General features: G+C 40.6%; 1 protein-coding gene across 2 annotated transcripts in view; it reads right to left on the bottom strand.

Annotated features, from left to right (window-relative positions):
- Positions 1-12,678, bottom strand: part of grik2 (glutamate receptor, ionotropic, kainate 2) — a 299,478-nt gene that overhangs the window by 156,199 nt on the left and 130,601 nt on the right. For both annotated transcript variants that reach the window (XM_036005960.1, XM_036005961.1), the window contains exon 7: positions 10,592-10,765. In XM_036005960.1, coding sequence (XP_035861853.1) covers positions 10,592-10,765 — 174 coding nt within the window. The remainder of the gene's footprint in view (positions 1-10,591; positions 10,766-12,678) is intronic.

Here is a 12,678-nt window from a genome sequence, read left to right as displayed (position 1 = left end):
CTGGCGGCACCGGAGCAATCCCGGAAGTGAAACGTCGTCAACATAGACTAACCTGCATGCAACCAAAGCCAAACGCTCAAACTGGATTGGTCAATACTACTCAGACTACAAACGGAAACCAAACAGAACGCTTCCAATACTAAAATCTTGTCCCATTGCCTACATATTCTGCATTCATTTGCAGATATCTTTTTTTAGAGATGCAAGCATCATATTATTGAGGAATCATGACAAATATCTATTAAACCAAGATATTTTGAGAATTTGTGGTTCCTTCTTGACCTTGGAAGTAGCAATTTGGCAAAAACATCTTATTACAAGGTCCATTTATTTATTATTTTTATATTATTATTTTTTTTCCTGGAGCTTACAGCCACACCTAATGGCCTTCATTATCAAATGGAGTTTGCTCATGTATGGCTTGTTTTATTGTTATCATGTAACTTAAATTCCATACGCAGGTCATATGATAACTAAACATTCTCAATGATAGCTGAACAACAAAAGCTTCTGGGAAAAAAATATGAAAAAAATAAGTGAACATATGATAAAAAAAATGGTTGACCTGTTATTTTTTCACTTTGACAGTAATTTACTTTTCATGGCAGGAAATGTCTCAGCATTGAAAATAGACAAAAACTGATTATCAAAATACCAAAATTTAGACCATGACTCAAAAAGAAACAAATTTTCTGTAAAGATAGACAGTAAATAGACAGCTAAATGGAGAGCATAAGTTAATATATCATGTGTGCATTTGAGTGCAGATGACGGTTATGAATGGTCTTCCATAAAATGAATTAATAAATATAAAATACATGGTATACATATAAGTTAATGTAAGTAGGTTTATTGGCAGCCACACAACTGCAAAGTGCGAACACAGTTTTGGCTGCTAATCCTTCAGCTTAGTTGAAGGCAACATATTTCTCATATGACTCATCCCATCCTTTGACGGTGTCCACCATATGACTGTTTGAGTGATGCTCAGATAATATGAATCCTGGAATATGCCTGATGCCTGTGTGACATTTTTTTTTATAACTCTGTTTGGATCAGACTTTAAATTATATCTGTCAAAAAGGAAATAGCTTTCCATCACTGCCCCATTTAAATGTACCCACAAGAATAGCATATTTATGGTAATATGGGAATAGAACTGATTCCGCAGCAAAGCTGTGGCTCTGAATAACAACTGTGTTTTGGAGCTGCAACAAACAAAGAGGCAACTCAAGGGTCAGCCCGTTTGCCCAGACGTCTCCGGCTTTCCAACTTATGACAAAGAGATAAATGCAAAGATTACAGTCATGCATGAGTGTTTTTTTTAACCTGTTTCAATTTAGCAAGGCACACAATGAATCAGACAGCAGCTTAAGCAATTAACAAGGAAAGGCATTATGGTAATGAGAGTGTGGCGCTTGTAAGGTCACTCTCGTCGTGAATGTTAAGCCACAACTCAGGGCAGGTATTCTTCACCACCAATTTAATTGAAGGCAGTATAAAAGGAATGAGGTGCAGAATTAGTTTACCTGATTTGCCACACATAAACATGTTGTGGAAAGAAGAAAACAATGTCTGGGCCAAATTTCATGGGTTAATTTAATCATTTTCAGGATATGATGCCATGACACGATGCAGTTTGTGGCTGCAGGGAGAAAAGCTGGAACTGGATAGTCTGCTGGGTGGGAAAAGACTATCAGGCAGGTGGTTGAGAATCTCAATATCAAAAAGCTACAGATATTAGGATTACCTGAAGTGGCATATTGGCTGATAGCGAGTATCCGATCTGATAACAGTGCATTAAAAAAAATATTATACAGTATATTATTAGTTTTAAACAGCTGTATACTAGTAACTCTGTATGGTTGTGATATGATTGCTACCACTTAAGTAACCGTTTAACTTTCTTTTATTTTAGTTTGACAGTCAGTCTTGCATACTCACTGATAGCAATGCCAGCATTTTAGGCAGTATTGGAAGCATCAGAGGAAGAACTCTTAAAAAAAAAAGCTAGTAAGTGGACCATGAGTTAGAAATGATTTTGTGGAGCTATGATTTCCAAGGTCAAGAAAAAACTTCCATACTCAGCAGAGCTGTGCTTTTAGCTCGTTTTAACATACAGTAGCATGGAACACTTTATTCTAAATCAATTCAGCAACCACATGCAATTTATAATAAAATGCATCCAGTGTAGCAAACATTCCAGCTGGAAAAAAGAAAAAGAAAAATCCTGATACAATTAAGACATTAAATTATTTGAAATATCTTATAATCATATAAGATTGCTTCGCATAGCTTTGGATACAGTATGTACCTCCTGATTTTGGTTAGTTGTCTGTAATGTTGCCAAGAGCACTTCCACACTGTTCCGTTTCACTGATGTTTTGAAACTCAGCAGTCATCAGTGAGTTTCTAAACTTCAGCAGTGACTGGGAGGGTATTTTTGGGTTTTAGGGCACTGCTGGATTGTCATATTAAAATCAGGGGGTAGGTTAATTGCACCTACTTCAGCAACAGAAGACGTTTCGCAACACCTTGCTACACAGTTAACAACACTACTGATTCTGAGTCAGCAATTAACAAGTAAAAAACTGACTTTGACACAATTAAAGACAAAATCCACTGGCATATAAGCTACTTATCTCTCCATATAACTACAGGGATTAGTGCTTGCTCACAGAAAGTGAGAGAGCTAAATTAATTTGCACATTGTCGCAAATTGGCTGGTACAGGAATTTAAGTGATAGGCCTATAGGTGGTATCTGAAATTTACTGTGTATACTAGGCTACTTAGTGAACTATATTGTGGCGGTGGAGCAGGTCTGTGAGGTAGGAAGGAGCCTGGTTATGGAGGGCTTTGTGGGTGAGAAGGAGGACTTTAAACTGGATGCGTTGAGGAACAGGGAGCCAGTGAAGGTTCTGAAGGACGGGAGTGATGTGCTCACGGGAACGGGTGTGGATGAGAAGGCAGGCAGCAGAGTTTTGGATGTATTGAAGTTGATTTTGCAGATGAACCATATGGTGGATGCTGTTGCAGTAGTCAATTCTGGAAGTGATGAAGGCGTGAATCAAAGATTCGGCAGCAGAGAAGGTGAGTGATGGGTGGAGATGGGCAATGTTTTTGAGGTGAAAGGCAGTTCTGGTTATTTGGTTAATGTGCTTTTCAAAAGTGAGGTTGCTGTCGAAGATGACTCCCAGGTTACAGATATGTAGGGATGGAGACAGGGTGGAGTTGTTGACAGGGAGACCGAAGTTATGGGTGTTCTTTGTGAGGGATTTCGGGCTGATGATAATCAAGTTGGATTTATTGTAGTTGAGTTGGATGAAGTTGGTTTGCATCCAGGTTTGAATATCAGTGATGCAGTAGGTCAGGGTGGAGGATGTAGCTGTGATGGATTTGGTGGAAATGTTGATCTGGACATCATCAGCGTAGAAGTGGAAGTGAAGACCATGTTTGTGTATGATATTTCCGAGTGGTAAGATGTAGAGGATGAAAAGGAGAGGACCAAGCACCGAACCTTGGGGGACGCCTTGTGACAGAGGAGCAACGGAGGAGGTGCAGTTGTTGATGTGTATGAACTGTTGTCTGTTAGTGAGATAGGAACGGAGCCAGGAGAGTGCGGTGCCAGTGATGTTGCAGTAGCTTTCCAGTCGGGACAGGAGGATGGAGTGGTTGAGTTGAGCATGATGAGAATGGTGAGGTGGCCAGAGTCAGAGGAGAGGAGGAGGTCATTGGTGACTTTGAGGAAGGCTGTTTTAGTGCTGTGTTGTGAGAGGAATCAAGATTGAAAAGGTTCAAACAGCTTATTGGAGGTGAGGTGGGTTTTGATTTGAGCAGCGACAACACGTTCCAGGATAAATGTAAAGGAAAACAGGAATGTCCATTGCGTGTACAGTACTTTCTACTAACAATTCCACAATGCTATCCGTTGCATTTTATGATGATGATGATGATGATGATGATAATGATGATGACAATGATGATGATGATAATGATGATTGTGATTCATATATTGAAATCTCAATTTACTGCAAAAACTGCTCAGGTTCTATAACATACAGTAGTGAGTAGTGGATGAGTGAAGGAGGGAGTGATTTCAGACACAGCCATAGTAAATAATGGGCTCTCGATCACAAACCGTTTAATACGTTAACAGTTAATTTAATGCATTTGTACCATCCATCCGTCTTATGACAACAAAGTGTGGGAAATGAACATTTAGACTGTAGATTTAAGATTATTTCATGTATTGAGTTTGGTGAAGTGTATGGTTTGTTAGACATGTATTAACAGTCAACTGAGAGACAAAAGTCTCAAAGGATCATGTTTTTCCTGACAAATAGTTGTTATTAACCACCAGAGGGCAGTTTCTTCTACATATCCAACAGTATTGTGAAACACATTAACATGACTTGTGATTTCAGGAAGGCCTCAGGAAATATATTGTATTGCCAGACTAAATCAACATTGTCATGAGTTTGGCATTTGTTCCTTTGTTTCACTTGAGGATATTCAAGGAAAAAGATTGTGAATGTCGGCTTGATTGGCTTGATTGACCACACCAGTGACTTTGTGATTTTTAAAAGAACAAGAAGAATTTCTTTCTACGGTAAATTTTGGCGCAGTTGAAACACCAGCAGAGAAGGGTTATGTAAAATTGAACGATGCAACATAGCTAGTACGATAGCAACCTCCATTCTGGACTCAAGAGTTCTACTCAATTAAAGGTTAGCACTGTCAAAATACTTTGCAATTGGTCAAAAAATTAATACGCATTTCAAGGTTCACTGAATTTGAAATGGAGCATTTGCGTAAGGTCCACAAGTGAATCCAGTGATTGCAGTGTTGAAATGATTGTTTTTAGTATGAAATGCAGGTGTGACCATGCCTTGATACTAATTAGAGCTTAGATCGGCCCAAAAAATCAAGCCCGAACCTGCCCGAGCCCGAGCACGTTGTGTCCGAGCCCGGCCCGGCCCGAAACATTAACTGTAATTATGAGCCCGAGCCCGATTTAAACCCGACAATTTTTTAATACGTGGGCCGTTATAACTGACGTTCTCAACTACAATTCAGAGTTGTTTGAACTGCAGAAATCTGTTTAGAATAATACAACAAGGACGAAGCCTGTAAACTGTGCTGTTTGTTTAGAATGGAACGGATCGCAAGTGGATCCGAGTGAAGAAACGTTAAAAAAAAAAGAAACAATGATGAACAACATATTGTTGTCACTGCCCACGACTTGTTTAAACTGCTTCCATACCTTCGACTTTCCTCCACACTTGCTCAAAGTTAATTCTCCTGTTTTTCTTTTTTTCTTTACATCTTCAAGCTCCCGGTGTGATGCGTGCGAGAGGAGGAGACTCCTGCATGACACGTGCTGCATTTTGTAACTGCAGCCTAACTTTTGTACACATTTGTTACTTTTATATAGCCTATATATATATATTTATAATATTTCTGATTATGGCATAGCTATCTCCCCACCCAAACAGGATAATAAGGTAATGGATAAAAAAAAAAAAAAAATTGCTTGATCAAGGGTCCGGCCCAGGCGCGGTCCGGCCCCGGCCCCGGCCCGGCCCGAGGATGTGGCGGAAAATAATGGCCCGAGCCCGACCCGAGGTCCGGTCGGGCTTGGGTCGGGCTCGGGCTTGGGCTGAGAATCTAAACTCTAAGACTAATGCCGACCTTACACCAAACAGCTATTCAAGCGATTTCACTTTCGCAGACTAATTTCCAATATCGGAATGAAATCCTGAGAGTCTTGCTAGAGTTGGGGTGCGCTCCCGTCGTCTCAATTGTTTGATGTAAGGTGGTCATAAAACTCTGAGTCAGACTTTTTCCCGTCTCGACATTCCGACAAATTCAAACATTCATCTGCAGGTACGGCAGAACAGAAAATCTGCAAACTTTCCCTTAAATTACCAGCTAACGCTAGCGGTAGCCAGCTACCTTGGTTGAATCTTTCAAAATTAATCTAGTTGTAGTCTTGTAATGTGTGACCCTGCAAGATCTCCAGTCTTTACATATTATGACAGTCTTTAACATTAGATGTGAGATGATTGTCTTTAGATGTGAGATGGTGTCAGACTTTAGTCTTTTCAAAGTCAATTCAAAGTCTTCTAGTGTATGGTAGGCATAACACACTGATTTTAAAATCAGTTGCATGATCTCGCCTATGTCAGACAGGATAGATCAAATGTTTGATTGCAATTGAGGCTATTTATTGCTGAACTAAATGCCATTTCAGAGTTTTTTTGCCAGCTGCCAAGAACACCATTTATGGGGAAGTCGCAACTTGTAATTGTTTGCTTTAAATTTCAACATTGCAGCAACAATACATTTGCAACCTTGGCTGCAAATGTATTGTTGTTATTCTGCAATCAGTCATACTGTTCAGTTCAAACTGCAAATTTGACCACTAAATGTGAAACAATAGTGCTGAATGGAGAAGCAGTGTGAGAGAGTGAAGACCCTGGACTGCTCACTGCTCAGTGCAATCCGTCATGATCTGCGAGTTCATAAGTTACATCACATCAGCAGTTCACTACTTAAGCACACAAAACCGTAAATACAGCACACAAATTAAGCCGTTAATCAAACGTTTACGGAACCTTTCACCATGTCAATATGCATTAGCTGCTGACTGATTGCCATTTGTCTAATTAATCAATCCCCACCTTCGAACGCAAATGCCATTAATTCAGTGATGAGCAGGGTCACTGCACACTCCTCACACATAAATCTTCACCTGTCGCTGATCCAAAAATAACCACCAGGCTCTGCTCGCCTGATGGCTCTCTACAGCACAGAATGGAGTAAAAGAGTTGAATATAAACACAAAGATGATGAGACAGATATTTTATTTTTTTTCCTATGCGGACTTAAGACATCAAATTGACTCCATGTAGCAGCTTGTGCTGAAAGCTAGTAGCTATGAAGGCACTCTCTGAGCTTTTTGTGTTTTGAAAGGTACAGTTATTACACACACACACAGTACATTTCAGGTCTCAAGTGGGAAAGCGTATTGATTGAGCCACAAATCCAACAAAAGGGGCTTAAACTGAGTAACATCCACTCTCCGATATCAATCCAGAAACATGACTCAGCGAGATCTCGCTGTTTTAGAAAAAAAAGAAAAGGGAATGTGTTATTCCCCAGAGGTAAGCCACTGTTTTCAATCAGCAGCCAACATGTTGCCGCGGCCGCCGCCAGTGCTTTCCAACTGGAATCAGACCAAGTGGCTACATCGGCCCAACGTTTAACACCTCAACAGTCGATCTGGGAATAAAACACAAGGACTCTGATTTCACTTCTGCCTTCCCTTCACCCACTCTCTGTCCTTCTTCTTCTTCTTTTCTTTTTTTATTCATGCCCCTCATCTCCTCTATTACTTTATTTTCCTTCCCATTCCTTGTCTCTGGTGGGTTGACGTTTTTTTGGAAAGGTTCCAAGATAGAGTGGTATGAAAGCGTGGAGGAACAGTTATTACAGGCGGTGTGCTGTGATCAGAGGGGTTTCAGATCCAGTGTTGGGTGTAACGCGTTACAAAGTTACAGTTACAAAGTAACGCGTTACAGTAACGTAACTACTTTTTTCGGGTAAAAAGTAGTGTAACGCGCTACTCCTGAAAATTTGGTAACGAAACGTAGTTCCTTTTTCAATTCGGCGCAACGTTACTTTTCCCAGGGACAGATTTGACAGCGACACTGCCTTCTCAGCTGCGCGCTCACAAGCTCCACACGGGATGTGACAGAGGCTGGTAGCAGAGTAATCATGGTAAGCGAGAACAAAGCCAACTTTTGAGAGCGTTTTAAGCTTTGTGGCTTTTTGCTGGACGGCGTTCTGAGCCAGGCAGACACAAAGCTGACAACCTCACAGATGGATGCGGTGGAGATGGCCTCATACATACACGCAGCAGACTGCTGTGGACTTCCAGAAAAGACGCTGTATGTGTCTACGACAAAACACATCGTGGCTGAGCAACCGGTACAAGTCGATACAGACATTACATAGTATACATTAACACCGTGTAACGCCGATGACCTGCTCATGTGCATTCAACCCGCGCTGGACTTGTTCATAATGAATCAGCTGTCACTCTGTGAGGAGAGAATCCAGTCTGCAATGTAGTTCAGACACTTCACTGATAAACCATTGATTGGCTTTATGGTCTAAGATAGTTTTTGTATAATTAACTTCAGTCCCTGCCAGAGATGCCTGCTTTTAAAAGTAATGTAAAAGTAACAAGTAAAATAATAAGTTACTTTCCATAGGGGGTAACTAAGTAAAGTAACGGATTACTTTTTTAAGAAGTAACGAGTAACGAGCAAACACTACTTTTTAAAAGTAACTTCCCCAACACTGTTCAGATCACAGTGACACACCCACTCACAACTCAGGGCACTGAGGTTTTCCATTTGACTCCCTCAGGATGACTAGCAAGTTACAGTAAGAGATGCCACTGTACATCCATTCTAACAGGTCTATCATGTCCAGAACAATGCTTTATACTGACTTTACATCTGTAAAAAACAGCCAAAGCAGCAGAGAAAAAGTGGAGAAGCACACTGGAAATTCACAAGTTCAAGTTTTGTCTCACTACGACAGGTGCCCCATATCACTAACAGTGTTTCAGTGAGCTTTACACTGATCCACTGACACGCAAGCATCAGAGAACAGATACACTTCTATTTCTACAAATCAATATATCTCTGAGAGCACACACTCAACAATACCCTCCATTTGTTTATGCTTATGTTTTCCCCTCATGTCAGCTGGATGCGGCTGGAGCCACGATGCGCCATGGCCGTGACATTTTCCGTTGCGGTTTCAATGTCCACTGAAAGTGTTTCAGAGGCAGCGATTAAAAAAATGATACCTCGAAGAGTAATTTCATACTCGGCAAATATTTACAGGTATTTTCAATCGATCAGCCAACTAGTGGGCTAATGCACAGGAGATATCGGTTTTTGTGACAAAAGATTTTAGATTGAGAACATAGTATACATCATATTAACTGTAGTCTATATCGACAACGTCTCATTTCCGGGATTGTTCAGGTGCCGCTGGAAAATCCGCTGGATGGCCCTCATTTCGGCTGGATGTCCTTCACCTTCCTCTTTCTTTGTGTTGGCATTTTAAACTCCGGTGGATTTATGAGGACTATGGTTAACTGCTCCTCAGATCTCTGCAGGGTAAATCCAGACAGCTAGCTAGACTATCTGTCCAATCTGAGTTTTCTGTTGCATGACTAAAACAACTTTTGAATGTACACCAAAACAAGTTCCTTCCCGAGGCTATTTTGCAGAGGTACCGTGGCTCCGTCCGGCGCATAGCGCCACCCAAAACCATTGTGATTGGTTTAAAGGAATGCCAATAAACAAGAGCATGTTTTCTCCCATTCCAGAATGCTGAGTGGACTAGCCAGACCCTCCTCCGCCATGCTGTGGAGGAAGGTCTAACAATGCAAGACTATATTCACTGTGAAAACTCAAGTAGCTTGCGTAAACTGAGTGGAGCTGCAACAACTTCTATAAAATACAGTGTATAAAGAAAAGAGAAGTGCGTCAGTCTTCATAAAGATGCTTCCTGTCTGAAGGACGTCCACCAGTAGGATGGAAGTGGCTTGTGTCCAACAGCTACAACAGAGCCAGAATTTGACGCAGCTGCATCCAGTTGACATTAATGGTAAGTTACTGTAAGGTAAGATGCCTTGTTCTTGTGCTATTTCTAGCTGTCTTTATTTTTGATATTCGCTGTCTGAATGCAGTTTCTATGATGCGTATATACACCAATTTCTTTGTGAGCTCCCGCTAAGATGAATAAACCCATAAGGCACACTAAAGCACAACAGGACTTGCTGTCAGTAACTGGAATAAACGTTGCATGTACTGCTTTTGATGCAGCCACCAAATCTGTCCAATGAACAAGTTATCTGTCAGTTTACATGACTTGGTTCATTTGTGATAAGTTGGCATGAACACGGGTAACAATGTGTTACACTCTAAGAAATAAATCAGTAAAATAAAAAAATTACTGGCAGCTCATTACTCACTTTGTCCCATAATTACAAAACAGAAATTATGGTGTACCTTAAAAAACAGAACAATTAAGTTAAGTTAAGAATCCTCACATACAAAGCTGCTCAGTCAGTAAACTTCTGAAAACGTTGATAAAAACTTCTCAAATGTTTGAAAAAAGCGACAGAAACGTCGTAAAAAGTGTCACAAACACAAACAAAAAGTGACAACGTTGACATTTTCAATCTCCCAAAAACCACCTCCGTGGCCGCCAAAAGTTGTCGGTGCACAAATTATGCAATTCAAAATCTAAATAAACAGAATCACATTTTTTTCTTTGGTCCAGAACAAATGAACCGAACTACAGGTGTGAAAGTGACCTCAGAAGAAAAAAAAAACATGGAGCGTGGAAGCAAATTCATGGATGTTATATGTTTTCATCAATGTTCCTAACTGACCAATGGGAAACAACATATAAATTCCATATCATGGAAACTCATCTCTGCCAAAGTGGTCAGAGGGATTAATTCATTCACTCTTTATTTATTTTGTGCATGAGACTCACGGTCATGAAGCCGTCCAGTAGACCAGAGTCAGGTTTGGGTGGAGCCTGCAGTCGCTCCATGGACCATTTCTCGATGATGGAAGCCACCTGGCTGTTCTCAGTGTTGAGGATCCTGAAGCCCGTCATGTTCACACCACTGTAACGGTAGGGCTCCACGTCCAGCGCAAACAGATCCTGGAAAGAAGGAAAATACATCAGAGGTATGAGAGACAGACTGAGATTTCATTATTCAACAGCCATGCAGTGGAAAGTTTAACTAGTAAGTCATATTTAGTTACTAGAATCTTAGCTAACAAGAAACATAATGACACTTCAGTGACTACGTTTACATGCACACCAATATTCCACTATTATTCCGAATATGACAATATTGCGAATTTGATACAGGTCATGTAAACAACATATTCCGTTTAGATATTCTGAATAAGGCCTTTTTCCGAATATAGCATTTTCCGATTAAGACGTGGGATACGCCAGTATTATTCGGATTTTAGAGGCAATCTTTAGACACGTATACAGCGTATTCGGAATATGCGTCTCAATCAGGCCTTTTACCCCAGTTTACGGCCTCTTGCCTGTTTACGGCTTATGGTCAGCTCTGGGCGTTGCTATGGTTGCTGTACACAAACCAACCAGCCAACAGTTTGCAAGGCTGGAGACCCGATAAGAAGGAGAAACACAGCAACTTTTAAACATTATCAAAGACTTGGATATCAACAGGTTTGTGGATATGAGCAAACGCCGCTACGCCGACCTTTTTAAGAAGCTAGTTGAAGGAATGAAAGAGGGATGCACAACAAGTCCGCAACGGAATAAGGGCAAAAACCGTAATATTATGTGCATGTAAAGGTAGTCAGTGATAAGACATAATAACTTTTGACATAGCAAGGCTAGGGTCTTTGTGCTAATGGCTGGATCATCTGGACTGAACTCTAGGTTGTTGAGCCGATATGTCTGGCATCCAACAGGGTTCCTGAAGTGAGGGTCCTATTCATTGTCTCAACTGGAGCTTACATGGACATGAAACTATGCTTGAATCATCAGTATAAGAGATGAATAACTGGGTCAGGAAATATCTGGTTATTTGATAAGAAAAGTCAAAGGTGCCAGCCTGTCGACGTAAAAATGTAAAGAGACAAGTAAACTACAACTCCAAAAGAGCATTTTTGTAAGAACTGCCCAATCATTGAGCTTTAAATTCTGTGTCCTCCTCCGCTAACATTAAGCTTAAAGCTTAACTCTCGCCAAAATGCAACCTAGGGTCTTTTTGTGAATGTACTGGGGTCAAACTTTCGTTTAAAAGCATATTTACTTCTACTTCACTTTTAAGATTTACCGTATTTTCGTTTTTCGGTCAAATGGCCTTTTGAATGGGAGTGCTAGGGGCACTTTTATGCTAGCTATTTTTAAGAAGGCTCGACACAACATGAAACTTTGCTCGAAGTATGACCAGGGGCTCTACACCTTAACGAAAGCATTGACAACATTGTTTGTGTACCCAGAGTTTACTAAAAAGAAAGGTTTTGAACAACTCACCGTAGGTCTTGTTGTTTCCGGCCGCAGCCATTTTATCAGTCAAAAACAAACGATTTCCGAATGCAACATAACAGGGAGGAGAGTAAAGATGGAAAGCTCCTAAAGCTTAGTTCCATATAAATGCACGGATTATTTCTTGTTTTGTCGTTATTGAAAAACAATATTGACCTCATAGTTGAAAAAGGAGCCTCATATGGAGTCCGTTCATCCGCATTCGGATATTGACTCGTTTTGACTGCCGAGGTGGTAGCGGCCGGAAACAACAAGAGCTACGGTGAGTTGTTCAAAACCTTTCTTTTTAGTAAACTCTGGGTACACAAACAATGTTGTTAATGCTTTCGTTAAGGTGTAGAGCCCCTGGTGATACTTTGAGCAAAGTTTCATGTTGTGTTGAGCCTTCTTAGTGTTTTAAAAATAGCTATTTTGAGGCTAGCATAAAAGTGCCCCTAGCACTCCCATTCAAAAGGCCATTTGACCGAAAAACGAAAATACGGTAAATCTTAAAAGTGGCGATTCCGTCCTAAATATGCTTTTAAAAGAAAGTTTGACTC

The sequence above is a fragment of the Sander lucioperca genome, chromosome 10 (assembly GCF_008315115.2).
Source record: "Sander lucioperca isolate FBNREF2018 chromosome 10, SLUC_FBN_1.2, whole genome shotgun sequence".
NCBI classification, from domain to species: domain Eukaryota; kingdom Metazoa; phylum Chordata; class Actinopteri; order Perciformes; family Percidae; genus Sander; species Sander lucioperca.
The sequence above is the reverse complement of the archived record's forward strand: the minus strand, read 5'-3'. Positions and strand labels throughout refer to the sequence as shown.